At 36.9% G+C, this 22,644-nt stretch overlaps 1 protein-coding gene across 1 annotated transcript in view; it reads right to left on the bottom strand.

Annotated features, from left to right (window-relative positions):
• Positions 1 to 22,644, bottom strand: part of CDC40 (cell division cycle 40) — a 47,069-nt gene that overhangs the window by 412 nt on the left and 24,013 nt on the right. Inside the window, exons 4-14 of the mRNA XM_024551804.3 lie at positions 20,894 to 20,974; positions 19,350 to 19,489; positions 18,113 to 18,209; positions 16,145 to 16,284; positions 15,252 to 15,326; positions 13,422 to 13,467; positions 11,190 to 11,291; positions 10,076 to 10,191; positions 9,690 to 9,823; positions 2,609 to 2,685; positions 986 to 1,130 (exon numbers count right to left, since the gene is read on the bottom strand). Of these exons, the coding sequence (XP_024407572.1) occupies positions 986 to 1,130; positions 2,609 to 2,685; positions 9,690 to 9,823; positions 10,076 to 10,191; positions 11,190 to 11,291; positions 13,422 to 13,467; positions 15,252 to 15,326; positions 16,145 to 16,284; positions 18,113 to 18,209; positions 19,350 to 19,489; positions 20,894 to 20,974 (1,153 nt within the window). The remainder of the gene's footprint in view (positions 1 to 985; positions 1,131 to 2,608; positions 2,686 to 9,689; positions 9,824 to 10,075; positions 10,192 to 11,189; positions 11,292 to 13,421; positions 13,468 to 15,251; positions 15,327 to 16,144; positions 16,285 to 18,112; positions 18,210 to 19,349; positions 19,490 to 20,893; positions 20,975 to 22,644) is intronic.

The following is a 22,644-nucleotide window of genomic DNA, read 5'->3' as shown; positions in this document are numbered from 1 at the left end:
AAGAAAAATAAATTCAAATTACTCAAACACTTGAAACTGGTAAAGTAAATGAAGAACAGAGAAAGAGTTTATCTTTTTTACCTTAAAGTAAAATATAAATGTGACTATATTACTATATATATTGTAATATATATACTCAGTAAGAAGAACAAGGTAGAGCATAAACCAGTCTATAATTTAAACTTCTACCAAAAACCATCCCCAGTGAGCACCAATCTAAGAGTAAAAAATAATTTTTAACTTAAGGCTGAGAGACGCAGGGGCCACAATGAATATGGTATCGCAACCCCTCTCTACAGTCAGAAACTGTGTAGGGAACCCAGCGTCACACAGAGCCAGCAAACACGTTTGGAGCCTTTCTACCACAGTAGGCTCTACCGCCTTCACAGTTACTTTTTGCCTCCAATACCTTTTGAATACGTCTAAGACTGACTCAGAGGTAGGAGTGTAAGGCCCAATTATCAGGCTAAACATATAAAGCTACAGGGATCTGTGAGTGACTTACACCTATATATTTTAGCTAAGATTAGGGAAATGAATGCAGAGTTTCACTTACAGGCTTCGCAAATCTAGCATGACCTAGAATTATCCCCATCCCAAAGTAGTTGGATTTGAGATTTCAGCACAGAAAAGATACAGTGAAGTTGTTAACTTCAACAATGCAATACAGAATTAATTCTGGTGTTCATTCAATCACAGTAATGTGGCGATTATACTCCTCCAAACCTTGCTCAGAAAAGCAGAGAGAAAAGAAGGCACTGCCTATAAAGGCAGGGACTTATCATGTGGTCAAAGGGCACAGGGCTGATCACTATGAGGAGACATAGGAAAGAACTTGCCCTTTTTCTTGCATTTTGATAATCTGTGTATTTCTCATACAATTACATATGTGAATGTGATATGTAAAGTGTTATTACTATTTGTACAATAGAAGTTTATATCATCCTATTTGACTATCAGAACACATGAGAAGATGTAAACTTACCTCATGTCTGGTGAAAAGTCCACCTGACAAGCATAGCCTGCTACCATATGGCCCTTAAAAATTTTTTTCTTATTTAATCTAAATCTGTTTTGTGCTCCAAAAATTAAGATTTGGTTGTCCATTGATTGGCATGCTAGCCATTTCCCTGTAAATTCAATAAATGAGATATTTTAGAGAAAAAGGAAAAAGTTAAAAAGAATTTTTATTCTAAATATAGCCAGTCACTAATACTCATTGTTCCCAACTACTTTATACTAATAGGAAGATAAATTTACCACACCACCTGTAAAATGTACAAATTTGTTGCTGGCAAGAGGTGTTTACATATAAAGTAATGGAATTGGCTCATTCAATCCTTTGTCATAAGCACTCTTCATATATAGACTTTTTTTTGGTTTTGTTTAAATAAGGATGTACAGATATTCTGGGTTTAATATTAACAGAACTAAAATTTATATGAAATTAATCTGTATTAAATATAGACAATAGAACTACAGGGAGAGACTTCTCTATGTTAATTATTAAAAAAAGGAAAGATCAACTTTAGGTGAGAAAAACAAGGATTACTAAATAAAATGATAAAAAGTGATTACAAAATTTTTAGCACCGGTTGCTGAAAGGCCACAGTGCTTTTATCCAGCCAGGACTTCCCAAAGCCCCTAGAGCCCAAACTGCAGTATCTTTCTGCACCCTATACACCTGCAGACATTAGTACCCGAGGGAACGATCCTAACAGTGCTCACAGTCTGAGAGGGTGAGCGGCCTTGTTCAAGACGGACATGCTATTTGTAATGTGTACTTTACAAATACACTACACAAAATGTACCTGCAGTGTCAAATGTGACAAAGCATACAATCTGGTGGTTATTAAAAGAGGACCCAATTAGGTTGCTCCTCTTATTAAGATGACAGGGCATTTGACAAAAACGATTACTGATTGGCCTGTGGCAGGTGCTCCAATACAGGAGCAAACTACTTCTTACCTTCTCGTCCCTGTTCTACGCTCACAGCAATTCTGTGAGTCAGCAGTGGTTTTGATGACAGTGTCGCCCAAATGTCAGACACCCCCTATCATGCCCTCACGCACAGCTGTAAGTGTGTCAGTACTCTGTCAGCACAGCGGCAGCGCCAACGGCCCGTACTTGAAAGGCACTGCGTTACTGAACATAAAACAGTATTAAATACATTTATCTTTTTTATTTTGCCTGAGAAAATCTTTTAGAGTGAATTGCTAAGATGTTCTTGTTATGGGGAACCAGATCAAAATTTTCTATCCCCTGAAAGAAAAAGAATTCACAATCAATCACTAAATGAGTTGTGGAACACAATTCTGGTGGAAGGAGAATTATTTTTTTTAAAAAACCTCATTCTCAGATGGAAATACTTAGATGCTCAGTCAATGTTAGTTGCAAATAGTTTCTTTTATTTTTATTATTTTAAAAAAGAGGCTGGGTGAGGTGACTCACATATGAAAACCAATGATTATTTCTAATAATGAAAAGATTTCCTTACACAGTATGGCACCGTGACAGACCACAGAGAGAATGGCCAAGGTTCTTTTGAACAGAAATCACACCATGTCTTAGAAGCTCATTTAAAAACACATTCTCTCTACTAACTCACCATTTGGAGACAAAGTCACTGCAGGCATCGAGTGCATACTGGGTTCTGCTATGTACTTGAAATCCACAGGGATATCCCTAAATAGTACAACAGAATAAGTAATTTTTACAAAGTACCTTTAGAAGAATTATCCCTAAACCAGAACAGATATTCTTGAAATGTTATATTTAATAACCTTTCATAAACTCCCTGGGGGAAGAAAAATCACATAATGAGATTCTGTCGCTTATTGTAAATCTTTTACTTCACAAATGACTTTCTGTGATAATTGTAACAGTGTCAATGATTTAGTTTTTAAACTCTATTTCATTTAAACTTTGGTCTTTATGTTAAAAAAAATGTGTTACTGAAACTTGTTTAATAATGTGCACGTCTAAAAATGCATCATGGTAGGCAGAAGCAAGATGCTGAGGCAGGCCTGCGGGGAAACATTCTTATTTTACTTGCCAGTCAGCCGTAACTGTATTCTGCAAGGAGGTGAGAATGCTGAAGAGCCTTCAGCAATGCAAGTGCAGGGTCCAGCTGTACAGGGATCTGCAAGCGGGCCGAGCCCCTCCAGAAATGATGAGGTTTCAGGATGGGCAAGATTAAGTACTTGGTACCTGGACACCTTCTATTTTCAGTTTACATGTAAAATATTACAAACATGTATGGCACAGGAGAAACAGCATTAAAAAATTCTCATGTGAATGATATAAAAGATAAAACAAAGCAAAAATCCCCAAAACCTAGTCACCTAAATTTAGAATCATCAGAAGTTCAAACTGCCTTTTCATTTTTAATATTATCCATGATAAAAAATCCTTCAGTAATTCTGAAGGATTTTAGTCTTGTTGCTTTTCATGACAGACCAAAATTTTTTTAAAGAGTAATGTGTGGAAAATGTAATCTCATGTTATCTCAGAATACAAAGCAATTTCAAACTATGGTTCAAGTTCTAAGACTTTAATTAAATGTAAAATAGTAATAATAACAACAACAACAATTTGCCTTTAAGTAAGGATTTTCTCTATCTGTCCAGAAGAAGCAAATGATTAAAAAAAAATCCTATCAAGGTTTTGGTTAAAGGAAAACATTTTCAGGTACAACCTCAGGAACAGTATCATTTATCAAACCTCCAACCCTTTACACATCTAAGGTACCAGTGAAAACTGACATTCAGAATGACCCAACGTACTAAAAAGAACCTCAATTTGAAAAAGGTTTCCCTCTTCATATTTATTATTAGTGGCTAATGATTTTATAACTTGAATTAAAACACAAGTGCATTTTCTAAATTAAATTACCCATAACCCAGGTTCATGTCAATGAAATGTTTTCCTAATAAGCAAAAAATGTAAACAGATCTCTTATTTCAATGACTCTTGGTACAATGAGCTCTAAAACAAGAAATTAATCTGAACACCCTTGGCCTTAATTATTACTAGTAAAACGTCTCTAGGCATAGTTATATTTAATGAACACAACACTATTTTCTAATTAGAAACTGTAATTCAGTATAATAAACTAGTAACATATACCCTACAAATAATCTTCAGTCTGGAAATGAAATCATTTAAAAAGCCCTTAAAAAAATATATGAAAATTTAAAGCTAAAAGATAAATAACAGTATCAACCTCTGTAAATTTTTCTTTTAAAAATATTTTAACACACAAGCCATTGGGAGAAAACATGTCTGACATCTTATGAATTTCACCAATTGGAATACCACAGGCTGCTCAATATCTAATTATAATCTCTTAATCTCCCTTAAAACTATACAGTATTGCTTAAGAAAACCAAGTTTCCTTTGATGTGTTTTCCTGTATCATTGTGCTACTCTAAACAGGTACAGGGTGTAAAAGCTTAACAAATACCACTTATCTGAAGGCCCTAGTGATTAAATTTTTCTACTGTTGGAGTCAGTTCTCATTTTAAGGTGGTCAGGGCACCCCTTCTCTCCCAAGCGTGCTGCCAGTGTCACCAGTAACTGATTTGGGGTACGGCTGTGTGTGGTGAAGACAGTTCTAGGGATCCTGAGGTAGTTTTGCTTCCTACTTGTCTTTATAGCAAGACTGATCCTCACACTTATTGCTTTCTGACTATTCAATCTTGATACAAGATATCCTCTCTCCACCAGACCCTTCATTCATTTAACTATCATCCATGTGATTAAGAACTCAAGTTCTGGATGTTTGATGTAAGCCTCATGGTATCCACAGAGCAAAAACCTGTAACAACCATGTGAAAGGGAAAGGAATCAAAGCATACCACTGCAGAAAATCATCAAGTGATAAGGGACGAGAAAAGAAACAAAGGAACTAGAAAACAACCAGAAAGCAATCAAAATGGCAATAGTAAGTCCATAATTTAAATTTACATTACTAAATAGACAGCAGGAGGTTAAGAATAGGCTAGGAAATGGAAAAGCCAAAGAACTTATACGTACAACCCATGGATATGAACTAAGGAGGTGAATGCTCGTTGGCCAGGGGTGGGGGGTTGGTCCAGGGTGGAAGGGTATAAAGGGGAGAAGCAAAATGGAACAACTGTAATAGGATAATGAATAAAATATACTTGAAAAATAAATTTATATCTACTTTAAATGTAAATGGACTAAATTTTCCAAAAGATACAGAGTAGCTTAATGGGCTAAAAACAACAACAACAAGAACCACCTACATGCTGCTTACAAGAGACTCACTTTAGTTTAAGTACACGCATAGATTGAAGGTGATGGGATAAAGATATTTCATGCAAATGGGAACCAAAAGAAAACAGAGATGGCTACACTTACATCAGAAAAAACAGACTTTAAGCCAAAAACGGTTAATAAAAGACAAAGGGGTCAGAGACAATGGTAAAGGGGTCAATTCATCAAAAGGATATAATAGTTGTAAATGTTTATGTATCCAACATTAGTGCAACTAACTATATAAAGCAAATATTAATAGATTTGAAAGGAGAAATAACTTGCAACACAATAATAGTGGAGGACTCCAATACCCCACGTTCAACAATGGATAGATCATCCTGACAAAATCAACAGAAAACTGAACTTAAACAATGTGTTGGACCAGATGGACCTCACTGATGTATACAAAACATTCCACCCAACAGCAGCAGAAGACACATTAGTTTCAAGCGCCCAAGGCACATTCTTCAGCACAGATCATATACTAGGTCACAAAACGAGGCTTAATAAATTTAAGAAGTCTGAGATCATATTGGGCGTGATTTCTGACAACAATGATGTGAAACTAGAAATTACAAGAAAACTGGAAAATTCACAAATATGTGGAGGTTAAACAAAATGCTGCTTAACCAAAAAGGGGCCAAAGACATCAAAAGGAAAATAAAAAAATATTGAGACAACTGAAAATAGAAACCAAACATACCAGAACTATAGGAAGCAGCAGACACAATTCAAAGAGGAAAGTTTATAGTGACAAATACCTACATTAAGGAAAAAAAACGATTTCAAAGGAAAAAGAACAACCTAAGCCCCAAGTTAGCAGAAAGAAGGAAATGACAAAGACCAGAGAGCAAATAAAGGAAATAGAGACTAAAAAGATAATAGAAAAGATCAATACGAGGCGGTGAACACACACTACAGTGTACAGATGATGTGTTGTAGAACTGTGCACCTGAAACCTGTGTGATTTCGTTAGCCAGTGTCACCCCGATAAATTCAATTAAAAACTCAATGAAACAACTTAAAAAATAAAATTGACAAAAAATTTAGATAGACTAAGAAAAAGACAAAAGATGTAAATAAATAAAATTAGAAATGAAAAGAGACATTAACAACTGATAATACAGAAAACACTAAGGAGTGCAAGAATACTATGAAAATTATATGTCAACAAATTAGATAACCTAGAAGAAAAAGATGAATTCCTAGAAACATACAACCTACCAAGACTGACTCATGAAGAAATAGAAAATCTGAACAGATCAGTAACAACTAAGGAGAGATGAAGTAATCCAAAAACTTTCAACAACAAAAAGTACAGGAACAGACAGCTTCACCAGTGAACTATACTAAACATTTAAAGAATTAGTATCAATCCTTCTCAAACTCTTCCCCAAAACAGAAGAGGAGGGAGCACTCCCGAACTCATTTCAAGAAGCCAAAATTATAGCCCAATATCCCTGGTGAACACAGCTGCAAAAAGTCAACAAAATATTAGCAAACCAAATTCAACATCACGATATAAGTATAATACACCATGACCAAGTGGGATTTTTCCCTGGGATGCAATGATAGTTTTAAACACACGTAAATCAACATATGTGATACACCACAATAACAAAATGAAGGATAAAAATCATATGATCATCTCAATAGATGGAGGAAAAATAATTACAAACTTTAATACCCTTTCATAATAAAAAGTCTCAAAAAACTGGGTACAGAGGAAACATACCCATATGTGACAAGCCCACAGTTAATGTACTCAACAGTGAAAAAGCTGAAAGCTTTTCCTCTAAGATCAGGAAAGAGACAAGGTTGTCCACTCTTACCACTTTTGAAAAGGTAAAGTCATCTCTGTTTGCAGATGACATGATATTATATATAGAAAACCCTGAATCTTCCACCAGTAAAACCGTCAGAACTAGTAAATAAATTCAGGCAAGGTACAGAATACAAAAGCAATACACAAACATTACACTACCAGAAAGAAAAATTAGGGAAACAATCCAATTTACAACAGCATAAAAAACAGTAAAATACCTAGGAATAAATTTAACCAAGGCAGCAAAAAATCTATACACTGATAACTATACAACATTGATGAAAAAAATTGAAGACATAAATAGAAAGATATTCCACGTTCACCAATTGAAAGAATGAATATTATTAAACTGTCCATAATACCAAAAGTTATTTAGAGATTCAACACAATACATATCAAAATTCCAATGACACTTTTTAAAGAAACAGAACAATCCTTAAATTTGTATGAAACTACAGTTAGACTCTAAAGCAATCCTGAGGAAGAACAAAGCTGGAGTAATTGCATGTCCTGATTTCAAACTATAATACAAAGCCACGGTAACCAAAACAGTTTGGTACTGGCATAAAAACAGACACAGTGATCGAATGGAACAGAACAGAGAGCCCAGAAATAAACCCATGTGTGCAGTCAATTTTCAACAAAGGAGCCAAGAATATGCAATCAGAAAGGGACACCCTCTTTCATAAACGGTGTTGGGAATGCTTGGTATCTACATGCAAAGAATGAAACTGAACCCCTATCTCACATCAACTCAAAATGGATTAAAGATGGGAACATAAGACCTGAACTCATAAAACTGCTGGAAGACAACATGGGGGATAAGCTGCTTGATCTTGGTCTTGGCAATGGTTTTTTGGGTTTGATATCTTCGGCAGGCAACAAAAGCAAAAACAAAAAAGTAGGACTACTTCAAAAGAAAGAGCTTCTGTACAGCAAAGAAAACCACGAATAGAATGAAGAGCCAGCCTAGAAAACAGGAGAAAATATTTGCTAGCCAGTATCTGATATGGAATCAATATCCAAAATATACAAGGAACTCACAGAACCACTAGCAAAGAAACTAAATTAAAAAATGGGCAAAAGACCTGAATATAGACATTTTCCCACAGAAGACATATAAATAAATATCCAACAGTATATGAAAAAGTGCTCAATGGTAACAAATCACCAGAAAAATGCAAAGCAAAACCACAACGAGACATCACCTTACGCCGATGGCTAATATCTCAAAGACTAGCGATGACAGATGGTGAGGATGTGGAGGAAAAGGAACCCTTGTACACCACTGGTGGGAATGTAAACTGGGGCAGCCACAGTGGAAAAGAGTATGGACGTTCCTCAAGAAATTAAAAATAGAACCACTATACGATCCATCGATCCTACTGCTGGGTATATATCGAAAGGAAAAGGAATCACTGTGTCAAAGAGGCATCTGCACTCCCATGTTCAATGCAGCATTATTCGCAAAAGCCAGGGTACGGAGACTGTGGTAAAGAGAATGTGGTATGGATAAAGAGAATGGATAAAGAGAATGTGGTATTTACATATGAAGTGGAATATTATCTAACCTTAAGAAAGAAATTCGATCATTTGTGACAACATGGATGAACTTGGAGGGCATTAAGCTAATTTGAGTGCTTAAGACAAATACTGCATGCTGTCCTTCCGTGTGCATTCTTAAAAAAAAAGTTGAACTCACGGAAGCAGAGATTAGAATGGGAGATTAGAAGCAGAGATTAAAATTAGCTTTAGTAGTTCCTGACTTTAGAAAAGTGTTTCCCCCCCCACCCAGGAAAGCGAAATTAACCACCATATTCTAATTATATTCCATAAGCAAAACATTTGTTTTCTACCAAATGGACTATAAATGGCAGGACACAAAGGAGATGACATGGAGCAATTTCCAGCACTGAATAGTGAAAATGTAGACATTTAAAGAAATTAAGAGATTATCTCAATGTTTTCTTTGGGTTGGTTCTGAGGCTAGGATCTTTCGCTCAAACTCTAGCATAACCTGTATCGTCTAGACATTTGTGGCCTCTACTTCCCATCAGTCATTTTGCAAAGGTGACTAAGATAGCTAACAAAGGATCTAAGACTTCACTATACAAACTTCCACCACTGCCAGAAAAACGACTCAGAATACATATCCTTTAGATAGATTCTCCAAAGACTATGACAAGTAGCATGTTTAAATTTTTAAAAAAGGTTTTATTTATTCATTTGTGGAGAGAGGGGCAGGGAGGGAGACAGAGAGGGAGAGACACTCTGATCGGTTGCCTCTCACGTGTGCCCCAACTGGGGATCAAACCTGCAACCCAGACATGCATCCTGAGTGGGAACCGAACTGGTGACCTCTCGCTTTGCGAAACAATGCCAAACCAACTGAGTCACACCAGTCAGGGCGCATGTTTAAATTTTTATTTCCATATTCTGGATACTCAAGTAGTTAAAACAGTTTGACTGGCAAGCCACAAATCACAGTTTTGAAAATATTCAAATACCTGCATATTATCAGGCCACAAATTTTTAAATTGCTTGCTTCATATAATCAGATTTTCTACTGATAGAAACTCACCATTCCCAAACTCTTAGGCTCTTATCATCAGATGTGCTCACAAATCTCCTGTTTTCATCAACAAAAACAATGGTGTTGACAGCTCCCAGGTGCCGATCGTATTCCTGCACAATTTCTCCACTGCGGATGTCCCACTGTGCATCAAACAAGAAAAGGTAAAGACAGAGGTGGAACAGAATAATGAAAGCAAAGATCATAACTGTGGAAAGTGGATAAAAAAAAAGATTTCCAACACTCTATTTTTATGATTATACTGTTTTCTACTAAGAAGAACATCAGCAAACCCTAAAAGCAGCAAACATTAAACAAGTTAATATTCCTTATTCTGTTCCCTCATACAACATAAAGCTCAGGAATCTTAATAAAAATACTGTGAAAAGACTTACTTGCACAATCTTTTTGTCAGACATCCCGGCCACAAAGAGATTTTGCTTATCTTCATCAGGGTTAAATTTGACACAATAGGGTACTTTTCGGTTTGTGAATCTTGATATACATTGTCCTAAAACCAAAGACCCAAGGTAAAACAGGCAAAATAAATTTGACCACTTAAAGATAACTCTGGGATTAAGATCCAGAGATTATTTGCTTAATAAATTCTAAGGAAAGCCCACCTGCTTGCTCTTTATTATAAACCATATTGTTCTTTTCCACAGATTTTTAATGATTAAAATAATGTTTTCAAAAGTAAATCTGTATCATGAGTTGCAGAAGAGAGAAAGGTCTCCAGGTGATTATGCCGTGCGGCCGGGGTTGTGGACCACTGCTAGGGAGGTGAAGAGTAAGAAGGCCCTTGGCGTTAGAGAGGCCTTACTGTGAACCTGATTTGGCGACTTACCAGCTGTGTGACCCTGAAAAAGTTACCTCTTTAAACCTCAGTTTTCTCCTCTATAAAAATAATAGTACTTTATCACATAGAGATATTTTAAGGATTGAATGAGAAACTAGATATAAGCATTTAGCATAATGCCTGGTAAACACAAAGCGTTTAGTAAATGTTAACTATTATCTTTACCCTTAAAACACAGCAAGATGAAAGACGGTTCTTTAATTACATAAATGTATATAGCCACAATTCACATGTCCGCGAATATATGGAATAACTGGACCATGGAAGTTTAGAACTACATTTTAATCAATTTGGGCAATTAAGTTTTGTTCTGTCCATCAGACATCTCCTGTGTTTCTATTACATTCAAGGACGCGTGCTAGGTGATGCAGGGGAACAAAAAGATCAATTAAATAGTCTATGGAAGATTTCAAATGTCCTTGTCTATCAATGTTTCCTTTATAAACCGTATTTGGTGGAAACGAAGCTTCACAGTGAAAGAACTACCTACGCAGCTGAGTTTCAACTCTACAGACACATGCGGTAAGTCAATGATAGGAGAATTAGCGGTTAGAGAAGGTACCATTTTTGCCAAAGAAGACCACACACATATTTCATTTAAAAATGCTAATCTATAAGATACGTATCTATTAGTATAAGTGAGCTCTTACCTGTCTCTGTGTCCCAGAGCTTAAGATACCTGTCGTAAGCTGCGCTGAGGAACTGCGTTCCTGCAGTATTAAAGCAGATGTCCCTGACAGCTTTACTGTGACCTAACAGCAGAGACAACGGGAAGGGAGGTGAAGTATCTTCTTTTAAAACATGAACACCATAAAAAACACAGTATTAAACACTGTTTTCCAAGCCATGCTGTGAGCCAAAAATCACTGGAACCCCAGCCCCTGATTTACTGACTCAACTGGTTTTCTGTGGGATTGGGAATGAAGGTGGTACCACTCTCCACCCCCTTCAAAAAGCTCCTGGGGTGATTCTGATGTATAACCTTTAGGTATGAAGCAAGAGAAAAGATCTAACAATTTAAAAAAAGTCTGTCATGGCAATCTCTTAATATGTAATATATACATACCACTGATGACTAAACAGCTAAGAATTTAAGGAAACATAATAGGCCAATTACTGCCAATGAAAGAGAAATGACTGGTGACATTTTGGATTTTCACTCTCAGATTACTCACGAAGCTGGAAGTAAAAACAGGTGACCTAAACCCCCTCAAGTTCGTGAAAAGAAATCATAGCCCTTATTCAAGAACTGCATATTTGTGTGATCACGTTACCAGATTTCACAGAAGTGGACTCAGAGTCTAGGTCTTTTTGAAACCATATATTAACTTCTATTTTGTCTGAGGATAACCTTTTGATAATAAAGTCACTGTAAGGTGCTTTGCTTGGAAATCAATCTTGCCAGACTAATCAACCCTATTGACAGTTACAGGGACAAATAAAATATGGCTAAATGAAAGCAGAAACTTCGTATTTTTTACCGCCCCCGCATGACCAAGACTGCGAAGTACAGTTGTGCAAAATGTGCGTGGCACAAATTGTCAACCACGCACAGCAGCCCTGAACCACCGCCACCAGTGAGCTCTGGGGAGGCACGACGTGTCACGGCAACTAGGCAATCAGGTAATCTTTTCTACAGCAGCAGTCCAGTGAGAGCTGCTACCATCTTCCTCAGCAGGCAACTTTCCACTTCCCACTGAAAAACCGGCTGCCAGTGCAGGGGAGACAAATGGGGACCACATCCACCACATCTGCAGGAGGCATTTTGTTCCCTGTATGCTGCCGAGAGCCTTCCCATGAATCTCTCTTTAGGCTGCTACAGCATCTCGGGCAGTATTTATTTGTGCAGTGAGGCCCTAAAATTATACAGCACTGCAGAACACACTCCCACTTCAATCTAAAAACAGAGCCACTAAGATTCGCACAAATACTGTTTCAATGCAATGCAGTTAAATTGGGAAGCCTTCACACAAAACTTGACAAAGGCTATAAACTATTCTCTACCAAAAAGGCTACTCTGCCACAAAGCTGTCCTCTGCTTCTCTGCTTCAAGTTCTCTCAATCTCATCTTTTTCTGTGTTAGATGTCAATTCCCAATCTCTCTTCAAACTTAACATCTGCCTAGCTAATTGCTTACTAGACATTTTCATCTCGAGACCCCAAGGGCAGCTCAAATTCCACAAGCCTGAAACCTCAGCATCCCCCTCGGTTCACTCTCTTGGTGAATGACATCAGAACTAATTCTGGTGTCGTCTGGGAGTCACCCAAGACTCCTGCCTTACTCTTATCACTCACATTCAGTAAGTCCCATGGATTTTAAATCTTGATTAATTCTTTCCTCTCTATCTCTGCTGCTTTACCTCAGGCTCTCCCCATCTCTAATCCAGACTGATGAAAGAACCTTGTAATTCATTTCCCTGCCTCCGGGCCTGCTCCATTTGAAGCATCCTCCATACTGCCATTGTGATCCTTGTAAACTTCAAACCTGATCCTGTTGCTTTCCTGCAAGAGCTGTTTAGTGTCTGGCTTCCCAAAGCCCTCAGCATAGAGTCTAAACTCCTTACTGATGGTACACAGTCCGCCATACTCTGCCCCCTCTTTTGCTGCTTTTCTCACCCTATCATCCCATGCCCTAGCAATTCTGAAATATAAGTGGTTCCCCCAAAGTGGTATGCTTTCTCATACCCCTTTTGCTTCTGCTGCTTGTTCTTCCTAGTTCTCTTTCTTTGTCTATGTGAGGAGACTTACCCCCCCTCTTCAAGACTCAATCCAGTCTATGAAGATTTTCATTCATATTAGTGCAGAAAAATTATGGTTTATGATAATAAAGAGTTTAAAAAGTCTTTCTAAACAGTTATAGTAAGGGAAAAAAGAAGCATTACCAATAAATGTTCGCAGACAACGCCTGTCTCCATAAACCTCCCATAGCTGGAGAAAAAAACAACATAAATAAATATTAAATTTAATACTGGACTTTGATGAAATGACAACTTTCAATCAGTTACAGCAGCCATATGCTGCCCATGTGTGTGCATATCTGTGTGTGTACAGGGGGTTTAACCAAAAGCAATCAATATATATCATTAAGTATACTGCTTGGCACATCTAATCTGTGTTGCCCTATCTGGACTCATGGACTCTCTCTCTCTCTCTCACACACACACACACACACACACACTTTTCTAAAAGTAACAAGTACTACAGAAGCTGTATTATGAAAATGATGATTCAGACTAAAAATGTAACAGGTTCATAATTCTCACCACATCTAAAGTGAATTAATGCAAGAGCTTCAAAAGTACCTTTATTCTTTCCTGCCTCAAATCCAGTTCTCGACAGAACTGCTAGTCCTCTACAGCAGAAAGCATTTCCAGGCCACCCAGTGCCAACGTACAGTCTCAGCGCCCACAGCAGAGCAGGCAAGGGCCTCCCAACGTGGTCCTTTGCTCAGGACTGCAGTGGTCATTCTGTGTCTCTCAGATTTTAGCCTCCAGCACCCACACATCTGTAGTTTTTAGCACACACCATGCTGAATCATTCTACTCACTCTTCTCAGGCACAGTCTATGCCCCACCCCTCCTGTACTAGTGACCTTCCTGTTGAGGTATGCTTCCTCTGAAACCAGAACACTTTGTTTCTGACTCTAATGATCATTAAAATCATAATGAAACGTTCATCCTAAGGGCAGAGACAGTGCCTTAATAATTTTTTGGCCCTTGCACATAACAGGTACCGAATTCATGTTTACAGAAGTGAAATAAATTGTATTCTATGCTTTTTTAATTGGTAAAAGAGAAAAACTTAATCTCAATTAACATAGTTTGTATAAAGTAAAAGTTAAAGGAAATAAGGGTTTTCTTACTCCAAACTATTGCCTGTTATTTTAAGCTACTAAGTACAGAGAAATGCCTAAATGGTTGCTCTCATTAAAAAAAAAAAACCAAACAAACCACAAAACATCTGCCTTTATGGATACTGTTAATATCCATAAATTATTTACAAAGAACAAAATTTTAGCAATTCAACTTTCCAAGCGCCAAGAGCACTACAGGGTCGATACTTACTGGCCACCATAATGAACCAGACACACCAGACACAAGAGAGGCAAGAACTATTCTTTCAGATTTACGATTTTTAAAAAGGCTTTCCCATATTCAAGTTGACATACACTGGCAACTGAGTTTTTCCTACCACATACCCTACATCTAAACATTGGCCTAGAAGTGAAGCAGCTTCCCAAGACTATAAAAGTGGGAGAGGAGTCTGGGGGCAATCCTGCTACTTGGTGTCTACTAGCACTTACGAGAAAAAAGATGAATTACATTATCCACCCTCTAGAAATGGGATTTCTGTCATGTGCCCCCTCTCCCTAATAAGGTTCTGAGAAACAAATGAACTCAGTTACATATACAAAAACCTCTATGAAAATGCACTGTTAATGATTAAACACTTACGTGTCTGAAGCCAAAGTGAATGGTTGGTTACATTCTAATTAGTTATCTAAGCTTACAAAAGAGCCTCACCAACTGAAATCATACAGCCATATTTGAATCAACATGTTTAGAAGCAGTACATAAACTGCTGCATTCACAGGGCCTAGGAGAGAATTATTAGCCTCTAATTACCTAACAAACCCAAATTCATTTATAATTAACCAGATTTAACCAAAACAGTAGCTTTGCAACACTCTTGCTCTGTTACTGAAAACTCACCTTGATTTTACAGTCCATGGAACAAGACAGCAGTAAATGGCCAGAGAGAGGGAACAACCTGACGGCACTGACGCCCTGTGAAAGGTATTAACCACAGTTACCGATCAGATGCACTCTGAAACCAGCTAAAATCAAACCTAAGAAAAAGACAGTGTATCTTTAAGCAATCTAATTTACTATTTTCTTCGTTCCAAAACTTATGCCCCAGAATAATCTTCATTGTATTCTAACAGCAGTCCTTACTGACACTAAACTTCTCAAGATTTGTTTTTTAACCTTAACACTCACTTCCTCACCCAAGGGAATTCTGAGTCAGTCAAGCTGCTAGTGCCCCTACTCCTCTTCTCTCTTTCACTCAGTCCCTCCGCCCTTTGCTAAGAGCTGTAAAATGCTACTTGGAATAGTAGGGATGACAGGGATTATCAACATCAAAAGTTTTCAAGTACAATATCTTGTCCCTTCATTTGTTTAAATATTATCACAGTTTATAAACCAAGGAACACCTGATCTTCTTGGAAGGGGGATGACCTCAAGAGCTAAGGCCAAAATGCTGAGGCTTTGGTGCTAGTACGAGCCTATTACTCACTGACTTGGCACGCAAGAAGCAGCAAATTGTGGCAGGAATTTGGAAGGAAAGGCCAGGGCTACCGCAAGGGGAGAGGGGACCAGATCACAAATTCTTATGTCATGGCCAATCCAGATGACCTTGAAGACTGACTCATCACTTGTGACTCCTATGTGTGGGCAGCTCCAAAGCCCAACGTAGGTTTCTCCTCAATTTCACTTCCCTACATCTTTACCAGAAATAGAGAATGTTCCATATCAATAGCTGAAACTTATGTTAGCTTCACCATTCCACATTACAGCAAACAAAAGCCAACCAATTCCCTTACCTTTGTGTGTCCAGACCACACATGAATTTGTTTTTTAGGAAGATAACATTTCTCAGGTGGCACAGTTGACCGCAGATTAACACCAACATCCTGAGGTATGTGCAGGTAAGACCTGCCTTGGTAGTCATACATTTCTTTAACTGAAACAGCAAGGCAAAGGACAGCCATGAACAAACACAAGCACAGCCATGCAATCTATAGCCTTAAAATGATAAACATTTATTCATTGGGAAATTATTCTACAGTAAGGTTTAGGTAATAACACTCTGATGTTAAGGCCAACGATAGCTAAAATCATTGCTCTTATTTATAATTAGAGGTAGTATTTTGGAGCTCCTAAATACCCAGAAAATATTAGATCTCTAAATAAGATCTATACTTCTTTTACTCATTTATGGATTTTAGTGACATACATAAAAGACTTCACGGCAGTATGATTACAGCGAGGCGAGAAAAAATAATACTTGGGCCTTGTGAGTCACTGGCAAAGAATCAGAAGCAAAACAGGGTAAGAAGGAAGTTAAACAAAACAGAAATATCAGCTATTGTTTTCCCCTGATTTCCTCTCTTATGCCTGTCTAGGTTCCTATTCCATTACCTATTTTACTTTCAACACAGATTTTATAATAAAGTCACTTGTGGGAATTAAATGACATAGTGGATGAGGGGGGACCTCCGCAAAAACTGGAATTATCTTCTGAAGTCGGGCCCCTTGTAGTACAGGCGTCCCCCGCTAGGTGAGTGTTCTAGGAACCCATCTGCATCAGTGCGCCAGCTGTCGTAAGAGGCCGCATTTGGGTTCAGTGAATTTGTTTTTAAGACTCTTTTTCAATGCCTTTGCCCATTTCATGATTTACTAGCGCACCTTCCCACACCGCGCTGAGTTCAGCAGTTTTTGACCAAAAACGGACTAGTGGACTACCCTCCCTATTCACCCAGTCTCGCCCCAGGCAACTTTATTTTGTGTCCCTGGATGACAAAAGTCCTCCAGGGAAATGCTTTGCCTATGTGGAAGAAGTGAACAAAAAAAAAGGCAGGAGCACTAACAGGGATCAAAATCAACATGTTCAAAAACTGTTTTGAGCAGTGGAAAAAAGGTCTCGATAGGTGTACTGCATCAGATGGACAGTACTTTGAAGGTGACTGAGATTTAAACATGTAAGAATACTAATTTTTATAAATCAACTCTATTTTTTGGGTCCCCCTGCATAGATAAGGCATTTAGTAGCATGGCCAGGAGAGTAAGCACTACATAAAGGCTGGCCATTACTGTTGGCATGGCTGCAGCACCACAGTACTAAGTGGACTCCTTGCAGACAAAAACTGGAGCTTGAGAAACCAAATATGGCTCCATCGAACCTAAATATGATATACGATATAACATCAGAATAATCAATACTATCAATGCTGAATTATTCTTTACAGTTCCAGATAATCTCTACATAATTTTCAAAATATAACTAATTATTTATGAACCAGGTACATTCTAGAATATTTGTAATTTATTTTGGTGTATATACATTTCCTCCCACAAATCAAAATGGGTGTGAGACTCTTAATCTCCAATCTATTCACATCAAAACAAAGTTTATTCTTTTAAAGTATAATTCAGTAACAGTGAGTAGACCTGAAGAATATTTGATTCGGGTTAAAAACAAAAAGTTAAAATGACAAGGGCACCACTGACACCAAACCAAGAGTCAATTCAGATTTCTTCTTTATCATTTTAAAAAATTCATTAGCACTAAAAAATTACCTGCAGCTATCACTAATCATTCTATTTCCTCTCATCTATTAGAACATAAAAGAGTTTGTTGTAATTTCTTTGGGATGCAAATTGTCCAATATAATTCTTAATATAATGAATTGTAGCAGCTACTTAACAAAGGCAATGAATATTACACAGAGAACAGAGCAAACATGTGAACCTTCAACATACAAACTGAAGCAGCATTAAAAACATATTACCATGTAAGATTGTCTTTTCCTCCCCAGGTTTCTCTTCTTCCAGTTTGCCTTTTTTCTGCCTCTTTGCTGTGATTTCATCCAATTCTTTTTGTTCTTCCTAAGGAAAATAAGGAGTGAACTTTAAAAATGGATGTTCTAGAACCCCGTCACGGCCAAAGTTGGATATAAATTCTTTATAATGAGGTCCCCTTTTTGCTGAAGGAATAGCCTCAAGTATGTCTCCCAGTAGAACAATCTCAACTCTTCAACAGATTACAAAATGATGTTAAACACATAATGGGTACTAGTTAATAATTTTAAACGCATTTTATACCAAACCCATTTTTCTGCAATACCTAGAAACAACTTTAACACATTATGCTCATTATGCAAGTGAAAGGACAAAGCAATGAGAAAATCTAGTACCAGACAGGAACCTGGATTTTAGTACACAATGTTGTTCTTCAGTAAACGGTTTTTACATTGTCATGAGAACATAAGCAATGCCAGCTGGTTCGTGACAGAACTTTTATGGAAGAAGGAGTGGAACAAAGGTGGGGCAGCAGAAAATTTTTATCTATAATAACAAAGAAGTCAACAGATGATGTCTACAATAAATAGCAGCATACACATATACTGAGATATAATATCTCAATATAATAATATGCATGTTATTGAATGTAAGATATACAGCCACACTATAAACTTCATGAGGCTAGAATTTTCTTGATCTTGTCCACTGCTATATCCCTCAGACCTAGAAGTGACTGGCTCAGAGACCACGAAATTAGGAGGTGGGGAAGAACAGGGTAGGGGTCTATCTATAGCTTTAGCTCATAGTAGAATTAAAAAAAAAACCCAATTATCAACATATTACTTTGTTAATATATTGATACATTTTATATGGAAACATTTTAAATAAATTAATAAATAAATAAAATTCACATCAATTCTAGAATCATAGAAAGGCTGACAATCTGGTACCAGAAGAGCAGCTACCATGGCAGCTATTTTGATAATAGCATTATCAAGGTGATATTTATTAAAAATTATTAAATAAATCAGAAAAATATAAGTAAAAATAGTCCAAAGAAAAACAAGAAGAAAATCTTACAGTATTTTCTCAGTCTACCTAGACAGAGAAATTCTGATGAGTCATTTAGTTCTCTAAGGAAACCTCAAGGTTACTGATACAGGCACCCTTCATGGAGGTACCTGTCATGTACCTGAACTGACAATGAAAAACACCAACGCTTACTTCGGAAGGTTTGGCCACGTCTTTCTCATCCACGTATTTTGCCCATGGTCCCAGAAAACCATCAATATTAGATGCATCATTCTCTTTGAACTTTTTCCTCTTTTCTATTTTCTTCTGACCAGTTTCAAACACAGTTAAACCTGCATTAAAAAAAAAGAGACATCACAAGTAATTTTCTAAAGAAATAGCAGCATATATATAACTTTATATTATTCTTGTGACCAAAGAATCTATTAAAAAACACAAAATAAAATCTATACAAATATGCCAGATATACCAAGTCGTGTTATACAAAAAGGATTCAACGTTCTAGGCAAAGAGATTTTCTACCACTGTAATATTTTGCAAATTCTAATATACGTAAAGAAAAGACCAGCTATGTAATCCTGTAATAGTACACAGTCCTTTTAAGAATCCTAGACCTATATCAGTGAATTTTACCACGTTTTGAAAGAGACTCAGCAATTTAATATTGTTAAATAGGAATAAAGCTACCTTTGAAGGAATAAACTAAAATTTATCATTTGAAAACTTAATTGAATTAAATTACATTAAATAATTAATAACTTATCTTTGTTTTCTTGTAATACGACAGCATAAAGTTTCACAAGAATCTGGTATTTCTCTTAAGTGATCTCAATCCAAACTTGACATTTAACAACATAAACCTTAACAGTAAGAGGGAAAAGAGGAGAGAGGCTGTTCCTGGACTGGGGTTTGATCAGGGGAAGGTGGCACACTGTGCGGTCATTCAGTTGGAAATAGAAAGGTTAACGGGAGTCATACCACAATTTAACTGTTGACTGAGAATCCAGCTACATACATATGTGGCTTGCAGAGGTCCAACTTAAAGAAAAAAAGCTTATCTACATTAATTCAAATCAATAATCTTTAAGCTGTGTGCTTTAACAGAATCTTGTTAAAATTCTATTTTAACAATACTAGCTTCTACACTGAGGACACCTTGATCATACAGGTCTGTAGCTACTAAGTGTCTTTGTACAAATAGCATATTCTGTTTTTAATGAGTATTTTATAAAAAAAGATTCCAATGGGCTGATGAACTTGATTCAAATTAGCATTTAGAATAACTCTGCCTTATAATAACACAAAGTGAATATGAGCACAAACATGTATTTTAAAACATTCAAAAACTGAACATCTAAAGCAACCTTTCAAAGACAATCTCCACAGTGAAATATGTTCTGCTCTGTTAAAATGTAGCTTGACATTTAGTGTTGACAAATAAACTGCTAAAGTCAGGTTACATTGATTATAGTTTATCGAATGATTTTAATGTGGTTGGTGATATGCCAAGTACACAAAACAACTCCCCCAAATAGGTATCATTACCTTCCCTATAAGGTTGCACACCTACTACACAGCAAAAGCAAGCTCTAAAACCGTTAATAGTTCTAAATTGCAACACTATTGTCTCAACTTGAAAAAAAATCGAGCTAAATAAAATACTAGTTTTATTCCTATTGTCTGAAGTCAATGTGTAAGACAGTTATTTACAGGTACATATAATTTCAAATAAATACCTTGATTTTTCTCAGCTTCTTCAACAGAACCAATATACTTAGTAGTCACTTGATTATCTAATGAAGGGTCCAATGCATAACCTAAAAGGGAAAAAGTACAAATTACTGACTCTATTTTTTGCCATTTACAATTTATTTTAATTCTATTCAAATATACTCACTTCACATTTTCTTCACCAGATGTCAAAAATACTCCTTAACTTAGGACCAATCCTTCTTTCATGAGCTGTGTTTCTATTCAAAACAATTAACCCAAGTCTAGAGCTGTACCATGAATGACTTCAGCAGAATAAGAAGGACCTAATGGGATAAAGCTAGCACACTGGTATTATATTATTATGAAGATCCCTTCCAGCCCAAATATCCAACTGTAGTCTTAAATTTTGGAAGAGCTTAAAAATACTCATACATTTGGAAGTTTAGAAACTCTTTTTCTTATTAAAATGTAGCTTGTTAAAGCTACCCCTGCACCTTCCCGCCATATTTCCCCTTCCCCCTCCCAACTGATAACCCTCCAAATGATCTCCATATCTATGATTCTGTTCCTGTTGTGCTTGTTTGCTTAGTTTGTTATTTGGATTCAATTATTAACAGTTGTGAATTTATTGCCATTTTAATTGTTCATAATTTGGATCTTATTTTTCTTATATAATTCCCTTTAGCATTTCAAATAATAATGGCTTGTTGATGATTAATTCCTTTAGTTTTACCTTGTCTGGGAAACACTTTATCTGCCCTTCCATTCTAAATGATAGCTTTGCTGCATAGAGTAATCTTGGATGTAGGTCCTTGCCTTTCATGACTTCAAATACTTCTTTCTAGCCCCTTCTTGACTGTAAGGTTTCTTTTGAGGAATCAGCTGACAGTCTTATGGGAACTCCTTTGTATATAACTCTCTGTTCTTCTCTTGTGGCTTAAGATTCTCTCTTTATCTTTAACCTTGGGCCTTTCAATTATTATGGTCTTGCTAGGAATGAGCTTCTTTGCATCCATCTTGTTTGGGACTCTCTTTGCTTCCTGGACTTATATGTCCATTTCCTTCACCAAATTAGGGCAGTTTTCTTTCATTATGTTTTCAAGTAAGTTTTCAATTTCTTGGTCTTCCTCTTCTCCTTCTGGCACCCCTATGATTCAGATGTTGATATGTTTAAAGATGTCCCAGAGGTTCCTAAGCCTATCCTCATTTTTTAAAAAATTCTTTTTCTTCCCTTCTGTTCTGATTGAATACTTTTTCCTTCCTTGTGTTCCAAATCATTGATTTGATTCTTGGCTTTATCCATTCCACTGTTGGCTCCCTATAGATTTTCTTTATTTCACAAATGCAATATTCATTTCTGCCTCAGTCTTTTTTTACGGTATTGTAGTACCCACTGAGTTCCTGGAGCACCCTGAGGACCAGTGTTTGGAACTCTGCAACGGATAGGTTGCTTATCTCCACTTCATTTAGTTCTTTTTCTGGAGTTTTGTTCTGTTCTTTCATTTGAGCCATATTTGTCTCCTCATTTTGGCAGCCTCCCTGTGTTTGTTTCTGTGTATTAATAGAGCTGCTTTGACTCCCTGCATTAGAGCACCTATTAAGTTGTATGGGGCAAAGCCTTAGGTAATCTCGCCAGGGCAGGGTAACCTGTGTCATCACTCTGTTGCTGTGTCAGGGAGGGCTTAGAAGGGGGCCAATGCCGCTGCCTGGCCTCTGGAGTTTAGCCTCGGAAGAAGCTGTCTCCCTATTCCCACTTCACTTTCTCCCCATATGC

The sequence above is a fragment of the Desmodus rotundus genome, chromosome 11 (assembly GCF_022682495.2).
Source record: "Desmodus rotundus isolate HL8 chromosome 11, HLdesRot8A.1, whole genome shotgun sequence".
Classification (NCBI taxonomy): Eukaryota; Metazoa; Chordata; class Mammalia; order Chiroptera; family Phyllostomidae; genus Desmodus; species Desmodus rotundus.
This window is presented reverse-complemented; position numbering and strand designations above follow the sequence as displayed.